General features: G+C 42.9%; 1 protein-coding gene and 1 long non-coding RNA gene across 2 annotated transcripts; one reads left to right on the top strand and one right to left on the bottom strand.

The window, feature by feature from the left end:
• Nucleotides 1–453: 453 nt before the first annotated feature.
• Nucleotides 454–5,172, bottom strand: LOC308677189 (leukocyte receptor cluster member 9-like). Its single transcript, XM_081343372.1, has 2 exons — nt 5,107–5,172; nt 454–2,562 (listed from the first exon to the last, which is right to left on the bottom strand). Exon 2 carries the CDS (start codon nt 2,558–2,560, stop codon nt 1,052–1,054), a length of 1,509 nt encoding a protein of 502 aa, XP_081199498.1. The 5' UTR covers nt 2,561–2,562; nt 5,107–5,172; the 3' UTR covers nt 454–1,051.
• Nucleotides 2,578–17,565, top strand: LOC308677191. Its single transcript, XR_014028428.1, has 4 exons — nt 2,578–2,664; nt 5,127–5,219; nt 16,442–16,518; nt 17,495–17,565. It is a non-coding gene; the product is annotated as an uncharacterized lncRNA (long non-coding RNA).
• Nucleotides 17,566–17,863: the final 298 nt, after the last annotated feature.

The raw sequence follows: 17,863 nt of genomic DNA, 5'->3' as shown, positions 1-17,863 counted from the left end.
ATATAGTCAAGGCTATGGTCTTCCCAGTTGCAATGTATGGCAGTGAAAGCTGGACCATAAAAAAGGCTGAGCGCCAAAGAATTGAGGCCTTTGAACTATGGTGCTGGAGAAGACTCCTGCGAGTCCCTTGGACTGCAAGGCGATCCAACCAGTCAGTCCTAGAGGAGATCAACTCTGACGGCTCTTTAGAAGGCCAGATCCTGAAGTTGAAACTCAAATACTTTGGCCACCTAATGAGAAGGAAAGACTCACTGGAGAAGAGCCTAATGCTGGGAAAGATTGAGGGCAATAGAAGAAGGGGACGACAGAGAATGAGGTGGCTGGATGGAGTCACTGAAGCAGTAGGCGTGAGCTTAAATGGACTCCAGAAGATGGTAGAGGACAGGAAGGCCTGGAGGAACGTTGTCCATAGGGTCGCAATGGGTCGGACACGACTTCGCAACTAACAACAACTTTCTCCTCCACCTTTGCAACCTCAAAAAGGCTTTGGTTTAATACAGATAAATTCCAGTATCTCAATAGGCCCTTTGTAGCACCTTTTTAGCATGTATGCATCAAGGTCTTTTTTCCAGAGTTGGTTAGCATGTTGGATTTATCAGAAGCAGCCTTGGAGCTACAAATACATCATTTGTCTGCAACACCTTAAAGCAGATGTCCTTTCCTACGATCATATGTGGACAGCAATTACACAATTCCAGTATCAATGCAAAGGGAGTCTCTAGAGGCCCAACATACTTATAACCCTATCTAAAAGTATCTGGAAAGGGATTGTTAAAAACATTACACCTTTATTGTGCATTATTCATCTGTTTAAATCAAGGCAAAAAAAAATTTATCATTAGTGTTACCACAATGCTCCTGTTCTTTTTTTTTTTCTCCCCTGCCCCAATTTGATCAACTGTTCCATTACAGTTGTAGTTAAAGTGCTCCAAACAGATGCTGCTGGGGAATTCTGGGAGTTGAAGTCCATACAGCTTCAAGTTGCCCAGCCCTGTGCGTTGTCTTTTTCTAAAGAGTAAGATGTTCATTTGGGAGGCATCTCCAGTTCAGTTCAACTTCCTCCGTATAAATCCAATTTCAGTATGTTGACGTACACGTGATCGGTTCTTTTGCCTTTTCCTACCTCATAAAAACCCACGGACTCTACTGCTTGGACGCCTAACTCCTCCACCGTAGGAGCCCAAGCCAAACCGGATGGGAGCCGTGGCATCCCCTTCCTAGGTGGGACCTTCACGACAGTCAAATGGAACTTCCCTTTGGAGGGAGGGCAAATCACAGCCAAGCCCTTTTGGGTGAAGGCGTCTTCCAGACTTTGAGCCAGGGCTCCCAATTGGGGTACAGGGTCTGGTGCCAAGTACAAAACCCGTGAATTAAAAGACTCCAGACGACGGAAGGAGAGAAGCAAGACTGGGGGCAGCAGTCGCTGAAAACCAGCCTGAAGTTCCTCCAGAGCCATCATCGCTTTGTGGATTTCTTCAGGGGTGTCCAAGTGCAGCAGGCAAAGGGTGACATGCAGCGTAGCTCCGGGCACACAGTAGGGAGTGAAGTCGGAGCTGACGGCACACAGAGCCTCCTGGAAAAGTTTCGCAGCTTCCCGGATTTCTGGGCTGGTAATCGGGATAGCTATGAAATGGGTGGGGCGCTCCTTCGGATAGGAGCTCCTCCCTCTCCTCCTCTCCAACTCCACGTGTTCTTTCTCCACCATCACCGTTTCATTTTCTATTCCGACAGTGCGAGCATGTTTGAATTCTTCAGCGTTAACCGAGACGACTGCCTCCCTCTCCTTTACTTTGTTGGACACTTTTCCTTCTTGGTGGAAGGACCTGTCTTCAACCAACTCCAAATTTTCCTCGGCTTCCCCCAAAGCCATCGCTAACTTCTGCCCACAGCCTGTCCCGTCCAACTCTTTCTCTTTGGGTGAATTCCCATCCGCCTTTCCTTCAACTTGGAGGCTATTTGGAAGTCCCGATATTTCCTTCACAGCCTGGGCGTCGTCTTCTTCCTTCATCGCTTCTAAGATGGTTTTCCCACTTCCCGTGGAGCCAAAAACGTCGTCGGTGCGACTGGCTTTGTCCCAAACCACACGGTCTCTATATTTAAAATACTGGATCCTATGTTTTGGGATAGCCAGTACGCCGGGACCAACTGAAGCTAGATCCTCCCACGAGAAAGAAGTAAAAGATTCTTCTAAGATCCCCAAGAACCGGTCAAGGTAGCCGATCGAGAACTTCTCAGCAGGCACCTGTGTATCCCAGAGGAGTCGGGAAATGACATCCTCAGCTGTTTTCATGGCAGGTTTCTTCCCTTCTGCGAGCTGCAAGGAAGGAAGGCGGACAGCTCCAGGATCTTTTAAACGAACCTCACCAGCATCACCAGGATGGTAGTTTTGGCAGCGGGCACCAAAACGGCAGCGTCCCTCCAAGAAAAAACGACAGGGAGGGTTGATATTAGGAGAGGACTCTTCGGTCAAGGAAGAGTCTGGATCTCCCAATGCTTCCAGAAGACCGTCCGAAGAGTGGTCAGTTAAGTCCTTTTCAGAGGAGACAGCCGACTCATCCATCACTGAATGGGAGAAAGAATTAAAATCAGAAGAACGAAAGGCTGACTACATCCAGTTTCACTTGCTGTCCCGGAGACAGTTCATAGTAGCAGAGAAATTACGGGGTGAGTGGGACTGTCGAGCTGAGCAACTCGCATTAAGGGCAAATGTAATGGCTCTAGGCCAGGGGTAGGCAACCTCAGCTCTTTTATGACTCATGGACTTCAACTCCCAGAATGCCTGAGTCAGCTATGCTGACTCAGGAATTCTGGGAGTTGAAGTCCATGAATCATATAATAATAATAATAAATAATAATAATAATAATAATAATAATAATAATAATAATAATAATTATTATTATTATTATTATTATTATTATTATTATTATTATTATTATTATTATTATTATTATTATTATTATTATTATTTAGCTGGAGGCTAAAACATATAGGGAACGGTTGCTGGAATTGGGTATGTGTAGTTTAATGAAGAGAAGGGTGAGGGGTGACATGATAGCAGTGTTCCAATATCTCAGGGGCTGCCACAAAGAAGAGGGAGTCAAGCTATTCTCCAAAGCGCCCGAAGGCAGGAGAAGAAGCAACGGATGGAAACTAGTCAAGGAGAGAAGCAACCTAGAACTAAGGAGAAACTTCCTGACAGTTAGAACAATTAACTGGTGGAACAACCTGCCTCCAGAGGTGGTGAATGCTCCAACACTGGAGGTTTTTAAGAAGAGACTGGACAGCCATTTGCCTGAAATGGTATAGGGTTTCCTGCCTGAGCAGGGGGTTGGACTAGATGACCTCCAAGGTCCCTTCCAACTTTATATATATATATTATATATTATATATTAATAATAATGATGATGATGATGATGATGATGATGATGGAAGGGACCTTGGAGGTCATCTAGTCCAACCCCCTGCTCAGACAGGAAACCCTATACCATTTCAGACAAATGGCTGTCCAGTCTCTTCTTAAAAACCTCCAGTGTTGGAGCATTCACCACTTCTGGAGGCAGGTTGTTCCACTGGTTAGTTGTTCTAACTGTCAGGAAGTTTCTCCTTAGTTCTAGGTTGCTTCTCTCCTTGACTAGTTTCCATCCATTGCTTCTTGTCCTGATTTCAGGTGCTTTGGAGAATAGCTTGGCTCCCTCTTCTTTGTGGCAGCCCCGGAGATATTGGAACACTGCTATCATGTCACCCCTCACCCTTCTCTTCATTAAACTAGACATACCCAATTCCAGCAACCGTTCCCTATATGTTTTAGCCTCCAGTCCCCCAATCATCTTTGTTGCTCTTCTCTGTACCCTTTCTAGAGTCTCGACATCTTTTTTACATCGTGGTGACCAAAACTGGATGCAGTATTCCAGGTGTGGCCTTACCAAGGCATTGTAAAGTGGTATTAGTACTTGACGTGATCTTGATTCTATCCCTCTGTTAATGCAGCCTAGCACTGCATTAGCCGAGGTTGCCTACCCCTGGCAATGTGATGATGAATCATTAACCAGGAAGTCTGACATCAAATCCAAATTCAGATGTGTGCCAATCTTCTCCCATGGAGACGCTTATTGAACATGCTACAGTAATGGACACCAGTGAATGATTCTGCTCTGTTAATGTCTCGGATTAAAGCCTCCCAATTCAAGGCCCTCTTCTTTATCAAAGATGCTGGGTTTTTCAGAGATTTGGGAATCCAAGGCATTAACCTCCACTGCTAATTGTCATCTGTACAATATGTCCACACCTCACGGTTTTTCAACCACCTTGATGAAATTCAATCTTTCTTTTTATTTATTTTTTAATGTGGGCCTAAAGACACCGTAGACAAAGTAGTTTAACAGTCACCCTTTTCCTTCGAGTCCCAATGTTTTTCAACCTCGGCAATAAGATGTGCAGGCTTCCAATTCCCAGATCTGAAACCGGGACATTTTAAAGTACGTAGCTGAGGTGATAAAACAAAACACCGAACACCAGAGTTCAGGTAACACAGAACAAATTTCTAAACCAAGATTTAATGAATTTTGACAAAAGTATCCGGTCCACCGTTCCTGTGTAGTTCATCACATTTGCAATCTTTTATGTTTTATTGTACCTTCTTTGATTGTTGTGAACCACCCAGAGTCGGGCAAGCATTTAAGTTTGATAAAGGATAATTATTACTAGAGGAAACTGAAGGCATGAGCTCATTTTTAAGTCACTTTGCTGGTCCCAATCAACTGATCAACTTATCAGACTTCCTGGTTCATGATTCATCATCATGAAGGTGCTAAGGTGATAAGGTGCTAATGCTATTTAAAGGTTGGCCTAAAATGTCCCATCACACACCCTGAAAGTCTCCTGTAGTCTCAGCAACTGAGTGGGGCTACATATACCTCCGTATCGGTATTCACACGTCGCCCACACAACCGCGACGTGTGAATACCGATACGAAGGTACTGGACTCGGGATGCCTGGATTATTTTAGCTCCTCGCACTTTTTAAAAATCAAAAGCAGCAGGGAGAAGAAGTGCGGGGGGGAAGGGGGGGAGAAGAAAGTGGACCGAGTTATGGGAGAAATCTCCTACCTTTCTCCGATCTCCCACAGACGCTTCCGGGTCTGAGTTTCGGCGAAACCCGGTCTGGGTGCCCGAAGCCACCGCTCCCCCCCGCCGCCTCTGATTACCTCGTCCCGTTTCTCGTAAGTGGAAAACAAGGAAGGAACTCGCAAACAACTGAAAAGCATTGTGGGGGTATTCACGGGTTGGGCCCATTTTCACGTCAAAGCCAGCAGAGGGCAATGCTCCACCAGCTCAACGCAGACCTTATTCGCAATCGATCGCTGCCTTGGATTCGCTTCCCAAAGCAAAGGGGAAAAGGGTTAGGGGCAGATTAGATAGATAGATAGATAGATAGATAGATAGATAGATAGATAGATAGATAGATAGATAGATAGATAGATAGATAGATAGATAGATAGATAGATAGATAGATAGATAGATAGATAGATAGATAGATAGATAGATAGATAGATAGATAGATAGATAGATAGATAGATAGATAGATAGACAGACAGACAGACAGACAGACAGACAGACAGGCCTGATGAACTTGGTTCTGCCCTGGGAGTTACTTGGTTATTATTTATTTGATTTTTATCCTGACTTTATTGCTTTATAACTCAAGGTGGCAAGCATACTTAACTTCAGGCTGGGGGCTAAAACATATAAGGAACGGTTCCTGGAATTGGGTATGTCTAGTTTAATGAAGAGAAGGACGAGGGGGGGGACATGATAGCAATGTTCCAATATCTCAGGGGCTGCCACAAAGAAGAGGGAGTCAAGCTATTCTCCAGAGCACCTGAAGGCAGGACAAGAAGCAATGGATGGAAACTAGTCAAGGAGAGAAGCAACCTAGAACTAAGGAGAAACTTCCTGACAGTTAGACCAACTAACCAGTGGAACAACCTGCCTCCAGAAGTGGTGAATGCTCCAACACTGGAAGTTTTTAAGAAGAAACTGGACAGCCATTTGCCTGAAATGGTATAGGGTCTCCTGCCTGAGCAGGGGGTTGGACTAGATGACTTCCAAGGTCCCTTCCAACATTATTGTTGTTGTTGTTATTCCTTCCTCCTCCTGTTTTCCCCACAACTCTGTGAGGTGGGTTGGACTGAGAGAGAGACACTGGCCCAAAGTCACCCAGCTGCTTAAGATGGGACTAGAACTCACTGTCTCCTGGTTCTAGGCCAGCACCTTAACCTCTAGACCAGGCATGTCAACGTCGTGCGACGCATCGCAACTTTTTCCCCATTGCTGGCAATGGGGTGGATGCGGTTTTGGCGTGACGCATCCGGCCCATGGGCTGGCAGTTTGACATGCCTGCTTTAGACCAAACTGATTATCCTAAGCAAACTGTTCAAAGTTACAAAGGCACTGAAAAACGTGATTTATCACCGTTTTTCACACTTATGATCATTGCAGCATCACCATGAACACGTGATCAAAGTTTGGATGCTTGACAACTGGCATGTATTTATGACAGTTGCAGTGTCCTGCAGTCATGTGATCACAAAGTCAATGGGGAAGCCAGATTAACTTAACAACCGTGTTGCTAACTTAACAACTGCAGTGATTTACTTAACAATTGTGGCAAGAAAGGTCATAAAATGGGGCAAAAGTCATTTAACAGCTGCCTTGCTTAGCGATACAAATCTGGACCTCAGTTGTGATCGTAAGTTGAGGACTACCTGTGTCAGACAATCTTGTAAGAATTTATGAATAGATAGTTCCCGAGCAGCCTTTATTTCTTCTATAGTCAAATAATATTGTTCCATTGTATTAATGAGACTCTTCTCCTTTAATTGGATCTGTTAATTCTCTCTGGTTCCCTCTAGTCAACCTTCAAGCCCCCTGTTATCATTTGTTTATTTTCCAATCAACAAACTTTCCCTGGCGAGTATTTCTTACAATTAATTTCAAAATCTTCGTATACTCTTTTTATAAAATTTTAAAACAACCCCCAGGAAATGGGTTTTTTTTCACGGCAATCTACCCCATTAACTTTCCAAAATCAACATTCTTTTGCTGTTCTCAAAACATTTTCTTCCTAGGCCTTAAACTTGCATAGAAGTTCTCTCAACTTCTGTTGAAAAATGGGGCTTCTTCTGTTGTAATAAAACATCTGGAACAGTATTGTTCAAACTTTGCAACTTTAAGACCCCTGTCCTTGGAATTTCAAGTATGGATTTCAGAGACAAATAACAACTCAAAGAAGCTCTTAAATGTTATGCTTGTAGGTCAGTAGGCGGCCACCCTGATTAGCCAGGATCCCTTCCCTACCATGTGCCTGCCACACAATGCCTTGGGACTGCAGCTCCCATAATCCTCTACATGCATGGTTATGAAATTGCAGCAATGGCCTTTCCCTCTGGAGGGTAACAGATTGGGGTAGACAAGTCTAGAACCTCCTTAGCCTCCGTTGTATCCTTTTGATCTGGATTAGCCTTTGTATCCTTTTGATCTGGATTAGCCATTGCATGCTTTTGATCTGGATTAGCCATTGCATGCTTTTGATCTGGATTGTTTACAGCCTAGAAATTCAATGGCTAAAACAAGGAAATACATGTGTGCAAACAAAATCAGAATCTGGTAGCACCTTTTCCAAATAACACATTTATTAGAATGTGTTTGAAGAACTGCAGCTCATTTTAGGGAGATGATGGGACTGGCTAGATCGATGTCTACAAATCCTGCATCAGTCTAGTTCAGTGTTTCTCAACCTTGGCAACATGAAAATCTGTGGACTTCCACTCCCAGAATTCCCCTAGCCAGCATCGCCACTCAGAGTCATTGATTGAGATGCACGACTATAGAAATTGAATAACAGAATGACTAAACAAATATGCTGGCTGGGGAATTCTGGGAGTTGAAGTTCACAGGTCTTCAAGTTGCCGAGGCTGAGAAACACTAGTCTAGCCTCAACACAGCTTCAGCTCACAAAAACTTTTGCCTTTTAATAAAATGTGTTAATTGGAAAAGGGGTTACTAGACTCTTCCTGATTTTTGTTGCTACTACAGGTGGTCTTTGACCATGCGCTTAGTGACAAAGTTACAAGGGCACTGAAAAAAAATCACTTATGATCATTTTTCACACTTACCATCGTTGCAAGCACCTTCATGGTCATGTGATCAAAATTCAGAAGCTTGACAACAGACTCATGTTTATGACGTTTGCAGTGTCCTGGGGTCATGTGATCCTTTTTCCTGACAGGCAAAGTCAATGGGGAAGCCAGATTCACTTAATAACCGTGTTTCTAATTTAACAACGGCAGTGATTCACTTAACATATGTGGCAAGAAAGATTGTAAAATGGGGCAAAATCACTTTACAAGTCTTGCTTAGCGACAGAAATTTTAGGGCCAATTGCGGTCGTAAGTGGAGGACTGCCTGCATGGCTCTCCTAGAACAAGTACAAGCAGGAAGCAGCCACAGCTAGCAATATTGTGTTTGATCATAGAGAACAGTCCTCCCAAGTTCCTCCCACTCATTTTCTTAACTTTTTTTTCAGCCTTCATTATTGAAATCTTGGGTTATTGAACCTTTGAATGAAGGCAAGGGAGGGGGCACCATAGGGGTAGCTGAGTCACGAACCCTCCCCACACAATGATCTGTATATGGCTGCCTCCTTCACCCACAGACTTTTGGGAAAGTTTCCCCCACAAACAAAACACGGGCCAGTTTTTCTAGAGAGGAGGTTGCATATTTTTCATCAAAATGTTTGGAACAAAACTTGGACCCTTCATTATTGAAATGGGAGAAGATTTGTCTCCCGTCAGCCAACCCGCAGATGGTGTGTTTCACAGGTTGCCTTTTGTAATGGTTTCCTTCATCCTGTCAGGCCTGGCCTGTGTCAGCCAGGCCCCCCTCCCACCCTCCAGCTGCCCTGTTTATCCTCCAACAGGAAATTCACAGCTGGAATTGACCGGCAAACGGAGGCACCAGCACTCCAGATAAGGCTCCAGAGACACGTTGCAGCTGGAAATGGGGAAGGCAACCTAATCAGCCAACATTTTTTTCTTTCTGATCTGATCCCCGTTGTTGTGGGAATGGGGCTGGAGGGGAAATCCAAGCCTTGATTGGTGGCAAATGCTGAAGCTTGTTTTAAAACCCATCTCCTCCTCCCTAAAACTGTCATCCAGCCTGCTTCTCAAAGTTCTCACACCAGAATATCTACAGAGTGTGGTCATCAGAATCCAAAAATGTGTAGTCAAAAGTCAAAATAAAAAGATAGTGGCCAGTGTGGCTCCACTGTAGGTGCAACACAAAAAAAACCCCAGGCTGCTTCAATTAAACTCCAATTAAATTGGTTCTTTCATTCACTTTGTGGGTTAATTTTAATGTTTTAATTTGAATGCCCAATATTTTAATGTTTTTAAAACCACAACTTAGCCGTGGTGGCACAGTGGTTAGAATGCCGTATTGCAGGCTAACTCTGCCCACTGCCAGAAGTTCGATCTTCCTGGCTCAAGATTGACTCAGCCGTCCATCCTTCCAAGGTTGGCGAAATGAGGACCCAGATTGTTGGGGTCCATATGCTGATTCTATAAAACACTGTGAAGCCGTATATAAGTCTAAGTGCTGTTGCTATTCTTTAATTGCTTTGTATCATTGTTTATGACATTGTAAGCTACTCAGAGTTGCTTGATAGTGAGATGGGTGGCATATGAATTTAATAAATAAATAAACCATTGTGGCTGCCATTTTGACTTTTTTGACCACGTCCATGAATATTCCCGTCTCGCTTACTTATTGGGAAGGGAAACTTTGTTAAGGAACGAAAACGGCATCCTGCTGAGTCACAGCGTAGCCATTCTGGTTCAGCTGGCTGACAAAAAGAAGCTGGGATGTGAATGTCATTGCTGCTTCCTGCTTGAAAACTAATGTTTGGTCCTGAAGTTTATCTACAGCCATGGTGGCTAAGAGTTATGGCCTGATTCAACCAATGCAAGCTCAGTAAATGAATCCAGATATTAATACCCACCAGAGCTATGAGAGGTCCTTTTCAACCAGGGTGTTTCCCCATACCCATCCATGCTGGCTGTGGAATTCTGGGAGTTGAAGTCCACATGTCTTAAAGTGGCCAAGGTTGAGAAACACTGATAATAGTGTAGTGTGGGTATTCTCTGTCAGTTTTTTAGCCACTTTTCTCCTATTTTCCTCTCATCTATCTTCTTCCACTCTCCCTTCACACACACACACCTCCACCCCCGCCCGATATTCAGCTGGATCCAAAGAGTACTTACTATTCATCTCTCACCGCCCCTCCAATAGGTCTGCTTTGCAACTCCTTGCATTGCTCCTGACTTTGTGCTTACCACTCAGATGTTGGCATTCCGCGTCTGACCATCGGAAATGAAGGAAATGCTTTGCAAATGACAAGCAGCTGTGGGGAGGGCTGGGCCCAGCCACAGGAAGTGTGAGGCCTTTAAGACTGGGTGCATGACACCAGCCTGTCCCTTAGTCCAGGCACGGCTAGAAAACCCATAGTGCTGAGCCAATCAGGTGAGGCAAAAAACTTCCGCTCTGTTGCAAAGCCTTTTCAAGGGTCATCGGTGCATTTGTGTGCCTGGTTAAAAATACGAACCCATACTGAAGAAAAGATCCAGCATTACGATATGGCTGCAGGTCTGATTCCTGATATCCCCAGCTGGCATTTTGATAGGATTAGAGAGCAGGCAATAAAAGGAGCATGGCTGATACCCAGAATAACTACCAGGTATCAGGGCAGACAATTATGACCTTGTTGATTCAACTTTAGCCAAAATTAACCTTCCCCTCCCTTGGGCCTGCTGGCTTCGTCAGAACCAGCTTCTGAATGCCAGAAAGACTAGTGTAATGGGCTCAACTAGTCTGCCCTACACATTTTTATTAATTAGAACTTTAACCCGCCTTTATTACTTTAGAAGTAACTCAAGGCAGCCCACATACCTATTCCTTCCTCCTGCTATTTTCCCACAACAACCCTGTGAGGTGGGTTGCGTTGAAAGAGAAGGATTAGCCCAAAGTCATCCAGCTAGCTTTCATACCTAAGACAGAACTAGAACTCACCATCTCCTGGCGATTGGCCCAAAGTCACCCAACCAGCTTTCATGCTTAAGGCTGAACTAGAACTCACATAGTCTTATTGATTGACCCAGCCACCCAGCCGGCTTTAATGGCTAACGCAAGACTAGAACTCGGTTTCTAGGCCAGCGCTAACATCATAACATTCTTCAGAGAAAGACAACTGCCTGTCTGCTTTTTTTTCTCTTTGTGCTTCCCACCCAGGGTTCGTTCTCTCTCTCTGTCATAAAATAAATCTGTTTTACAGCCAATGTTGGGCCATGTTTAGTTGAGTTTCTGGCAAGTATCCAGTCATAGTACTAGGAAGGACAGTGACTCAGTGACAGAAGCTTTGAAGATGCTTTGATCACATTCCTGATCAAAAAGTCAACCCGTCTATCCAGTTACTTACAGAGCCAATAGGGGAAGTGGTAAAGTGCTGGACATTAGATTATGTTCAGTAGGAGCAGAGAATTTTTTTGATAACAGAAGCTACCATATTTCTATATATATATATATATATATATATATATATATATATATATATATATATATATATATATATATATATATATATATATATATATATATATATATATATATATATATATATATGTATATGTATATATATATATATATATATATATATATATATATATATATATATATATATATATATATGTATATATATATATATATATATATATGTATATATATATATATATATATATATATATATATATATGTGTGTGTGTGTGTGTGTGTGTGTGTGTGTGTGTGTGTGTGTGTGTGTGTGTAAATTACTAACAAAGAATTAAAGGGAAACTGAGATGCATTTCTGACTCCTTAGTCGTCATCAGTCAGCTATACCCTTCTGAGATTCGAACCTGGGCTGATTGCATACAAGGCAGTGTATGCAATCAGCCCAGGTTCGAATCTCAGAAGGGTATAGCTGACTGATGACGACTAAGGAGTCAGAAATGCATCTCAGTTTCCCTTTAATTCTTTGTTAGTAATTTACACAAATATATGAATTGTCCGGTGTGACTACTGCCTGTTTGATAGCCTTCAAGATAGGCTGAAAACAGGAAATAAAGATTAATGGCAACTCCCACTGCTAAGAGTGCCTACAGAGCAATCTCAGTTTTGCTTTTTTGTTGTTGTTGTTCAACTAAGAGGGAAATGGGAGACTGCGAGATCTACTGCCACTGTGAGGAGATGCCGCCCATGGGGAGGAATCACATTAGTTGATCAACGTCAGGGTGGATCAGGAGCAGCAGGTGCAATTTCCATAAAAATGGCTGGTTCCAAAAGTTCATTCGGGACAAGCAGTCCTCGACTTAAGAGCCACCACTGAGTCCAGAAATTCTGCTGGTAAGGGAGACAGTTGTTAAAGTGAATTTGGCCCCGTTTTATGACCTTTCTTGCCACAGTTGTTAAGTGAATCACTGCAGCTGTTAAATCAGTAACACGGTTGTTAAGTAAAGCTGGCTTCCCCATTGACTTTGCTTGCCAGACGATCACGTGACCCTGGGACACTGCAAATGTCAGTTGCCAAGCATCTGGGTTTTGATCACCTGACCCTGGGGATGCTGCAATAGTAGTTAAGTGTGAAAAATGATCGTAAGTCACTTTTTTCCGTGTTGTTGTAACTTTGGTCACTAAATGAAGTGTTGTAAGTTGAAGATGACCTGCATAATGATTACTGGTATGCAGGAAAGGAAACCAAAGTCAAGAAGATCTGTAAAATGCTGAGCAAGATTCCAAAATATCCTGGCTTGGTTTGGGTTTAATATACCTTGACTTGGAATACTGTTTTACAGGTAGTCCTCGACTTAAAATAATTTAGAGTATTACAGTGGCACTGGGGGAAAAAAGGTACTTGTGGCTGGTTTTCACACATACAACAATTGCAGCACCCCCACGGTCATGTGATTAAAATTTGGATGCTTGGCAATTGACTCATATTTATATGACGGTTGCAGTGTCCCGGGGTCATGTGATAACTTTTTGCAACCTTCTGACAAGCCAGGTCAATGGGAAGCCAGAATCACTTAGTAAGTGTTACTAACTTAACAGTTGCGTGATTCACTTAACTGTGGCAAAAAGGTCATAAAATGAGCCAAAACTCACTTAATAACTGTCTTGCTTAGCAAGAGAAATTTGGGGCTCACTTATGGTCATGGAGGCCCAGTGGTCAGAATGCAGTAGCATTGCAGGCTAACTCTGTCCAATGCCAGCAGTTCGATTCTGACCAGCTCAGGGTTAACTCAACCTTCCATCCTTCCAAGGTCAGTAAAATGAGGACCCAGATTGTTAGGGGCAATAGGCTGACCCTGCAAACCGCATAAAGAGGTTTGTAAAGCACTATAAAGCGGTATACTGTATACATCTAAGTGCTATTGCTATAGTCGTAAGTTGAAGACTAGCTGTAATTCTTCTTCCGTGCCAGAAACCCCACCCTTGAGCAGATCTAGAACTCCTTCCACAAACCAGTCAGTGATAGCAGAGAGTCTGGTAGGAATAGGTATCAGATATGAAAGAAAAGGGACGCGGTGGCTCAGTGGGTTAGGACGCTGAGCTTGTCGATCAGATGGTCGGGTCGAATCCCGAGTGCCGCATAACAGAGTGAGCGCCTGTTACTCGTCCCAGCTTCTGCCAACCTAGCAGTTCAAAAGCACGTAAAAATGCAAGTAGAAAAATAGGGACCACTACGGTGGGAAGGTAACAGCGTTCCGTGTGCCTTTGGCATCTAGTCATGCCGGCCACATGACCATGGAGACGTCCTTGGACAAGCGCTGGCTCTTCGGCTTTGAAACGGAGATGAGCACCAGCCCCTAGAGTTGGAAACGACTAGCACGCATGTGTGGGGGCACCTTTACCTTTACCTTTACTTATGAAAGAAAAGCATCCGAAACTAATTTGATTTTAATTACAAGAAATATCAAACACTTTTTGGTCCCTGTACAAATAGTCTGATAGTAGTAGTAGGCTGATAGTTAAACACATCAAGAGGGAGGCTGTATAGACATTCTCTTACATAGCAATCTCATAAAATGAGCTATTACAAAATGATAAATGTAATGTACACAGAGCCATCTTGCTACATCCGTTGCAAGGATTATTGAAATAATAATAATAATAATAATAAAAATCTAAGAATCTGTGGGGATCTAAGAAGTAGGTTTCGGAATTAAATCTTGGACGGGGAGGGCGAGGTTTGGAAATGCATCCACGTAGTAGAGAATCATAGCAAACGGGTGGTTTTATTCTTCCAAAGGAAACTGGAGATCAGAGGCCAGCCCCAATCTCGTTTGTAGTCAGTAACCAAACCTCATTAATGGAACACCTTTCAAATCATATCACAGAGATAAAACACACTCACCAAGGGGGGGGGAAGAGAATGTCCAGGTTTTCCTATTTTAACACAGAGATAAGTAGAGGGGCAAATTGGGGATACAATATACATTGGGGCCGAGCCCTCTAGATCAGGGGTCCCCAACCTTGGCAACTTTAAGACCTGTGGACTTCAACTCCCAGAATTCCCTAGCCAGCATGGCTGGCTGGGGAATTCTGGGAGTTGAAGTCCATAGATCTTACAAGTTGCCAAGGTTGGGGACCTCTGATCTAGATAGCTTGGATTACCACATCTGTCATGCTCACAGGACTGAGAGTTTTGAATGCTGTAATCTTCACCACTCAAGAACCCACTTTTAACTCCAACCTGATACATGGGACGCGTTTTTTAAATTTCTTTTTATACAAATTAGAAACCCACTCCTCTTTCGGAGTATCTTCACAATGCAGATATACTGCTTTAGGAACTGTAGCTTATGTTAGGTGGGTGGCATCACCCAGTAAAGAAGAATAAAACAGTGGAGCTGTAACTTTGCAACAGACACACCCCTATCTTTACTCCCCTCCCCCTCCTTTTACCTCTTGGTCATCCCAATATTTTTATTTGTCATCTTCATAAATAGCATCACACTTCTATCGTCCTGTTACTTTCAGGGAACCCGTTGTTGGAAACCAGAATTCCAGAGCAGTCTCCTGCTATAAATGAGAACTGATGCACTAAATATTTGGAGCAATAGCTGATAGTATATTGTGATTATTTGATGAAACACTCTTCAGCTAAGCTCCTGTTTGTAGTTGGCTGTAGTTGGAAGATATCTCCACCCATAATAAATCTGAGGATTGACCAACATCAATTATGGGACTCGCTCTGTTGAAACTGTCTGTACGTTACTTCCTGGAAAACCCAACCAGTCAGTCCTCAAACATTAAAACTCTTCTTATACCTCACATGGAGAATTCCAAATGATGGAGAACCTCCATTTCCTTAAGTTTCTCTGATACCCCCTGCCCCAACTTACATTCTTCAGCTAAGAAACACCAGTACCACTATGTTCACTTCCAGTCTTGAAACTGCTTGCTGGGACATGGGATCCAGCAAAAGAAAACTAAAAAGCATGTTTCCCACTGTCGCCAAGAAAGCTAAGAAACGATACGTGACACAAAAACATGGTCACAACTTAAACAGTCTTTCCCACTCCCCCATCCACACTCGACCTGTCTCCTTTGCAAAAAAAAGCAGAGATTAATCAAACATGTCTGGTGCTATACTAGAGGTTTAATGCCAAAGGTGCTTTTTCAAGAAGCAGCTGGCCTTCCTTTGTTCTTCCTTGAAGACGTTTGCTTCTCAGAACTGAAGAAGCTCCTTGAATGAGAAGTGAAATGTCTTCAAGCCAAAACAAAGAAAGTCCAGTTGCCTCTTGAAAAAGCATCTTTGGGACAACCATGACCTGGAGGACGGAGAATCTCCATAGAAGGTAAGTAACTGAGAACTACCGCAAAAGCATTTAGCTCTTTATGATCAGAAGGATGCATCTGGCTTTTTAATTGGCATGCGCTCTCAAAGCCAGACAAAAATATTGCATTTTAAACAAAACACGAGCTTGCATGAATGCTCTCTCTCTGAAATTAAGTATTTCTTCCTTCTTTCTTATATTAAAAAGTACAACACAGCATCAACTTCTGGAGAAGTTCATTGGCTACATCCAAAATGTCGGGGCCACGGATGATACATATCTTATCTCAGTGTTTCCTCAACCTTAGCAACTTTAAAATCAGTGGGTGTCAAGTCCCAGAAGTGGATTTCAATTCCCATGTTGGCTGGGGAAATTCTGGGAGCTGAAGGCCACTCATCTTAAAGATGCTAAGGTTGAGATCATTACCTTATCTTGTAGCAATGTCAGTTGTAATGTGCTGGGCACCTTTATTCTACTTTAATTCTGACATATTTAAATCTTGTCCCGTTTAGGCAGAGAGACAGGAGGAGGTAACACATTCACTCTGGCAATAAAAACTTTTCCTTTTTGTAGCAGATAAATACTTCAGGTAAGGCCCTATACATTACAGTTCTATATACCTTTTCCATTACGATAAATAATGTGTTTGGGAGTAAGAACACAAAAGCAGAAACACGGTGGAATCAAGGAACATATAGATTAGATCCATCTGTAAGCAATCTCTAAGACAGCTTTTCTCAACCTTGGCTACTTTAAGATGTTGGCTGGGGAATTCTGGGGGGTGAAGTCCACACATCTCAAAGTTGCCAAAACTGAGAAACAATGCCCTAAGGAGCCGATAGTCATATCTAGAGTAGGAACAGAAGGATGGATAAAGTTTATGGGCAGAACCAAGGGGTACAGTAAGGGGAAGGCATTATTTCTATATAAGTATTCTTACATTTAGCACAAACAAATCTACAGCTGTACCACCACCTCTGCATGTGTACAGAGGCAGGCAGATTTGTTTCCCAACTGTTTACTATTAACTTCCAAAAATGAGTTGGCAACGTTCCCACAGGGCAGTTTAGGGAAGCCAAGATAGCTGTAACAGAATATCACTTTAAAAAAAGAATGTAAAAGTAATAACTGATGGGCAAAAGGACAAGCTATTAATTTGATGGATCTGGGTGATTATAAAAGTGTTGTTCAAAAATATGTTGGCCAGTATAAATCCCTGTCCAGTTATTGCCGCTTCCAGCCCCCTGAATTGTATTAACTTAAACGCACCTGGTTTAAAAAGTTATCCAGTTCACATTGGATAGAGATGCTATCTACGGATGCAACCCTGCCTTACCACCCAACCCCATCACAGCTTTAAGGAAGGAAAAAAAATGATGCATACTTTTTTTTTTCCACACGAGCACTCCAAGTTTTGTCCTTCATAAATAAATCCATTTTAAAAGTGACTAGCCAAAAGAGAGAGAAAAATAACACGGAATTGTTCCAGCTACTATATCAGTTGAAAACGTTGTCCTTTTTTGTACATGACTGGATTGACAAAAACAGATGCTTCTTTTATACAGGGTGCAAAAAAAGAAAAGAAAACGGTGAGGTGGGCCACTGGCAGAAAATTCTGTCCCTCGTCAGAAGCCGCAAGGTATGTGGCTAATTGCAGCCCACTCAAGGAACCCAACATCTTTTCTTCATTCTTCCTGCCAATTCCTTTTCATTGACTTCGAGAAAATGTGGTGAAGCTCTTCCGTCTTCCCTCTAATCATGTCCTTGTCTTAACACAAGATCATCTCTTAAGAAGACGTCCCACAACTGCTTGGTTACACAATACTGCTTGGATATACAGATCCACAGGTTTAAGAGAAGAAAAAAAACCCTGAACGAATTCTGAAATGGAGGCTATATTGAGCTAGGTTGTGTTCTTCCGTTGAGAAGAGACC

This window comes from Vipera berus (assembly GCF_964194415.1).
Source record: "Vipera berus genome assembly, chromosome: Z".
NCBI classification, from domain to species: domain Eukaryota; kingdom Metazoa; phylum Chordata; class Lepidosauria; order Squamata; family Viperidae; genus Vipera; species Vipera berus.
The sequence above is the reverse complement of the archived record's forward strand: the minus strand, read 5'-3'. Positions and strand labels throughout refer to the sequence as shown.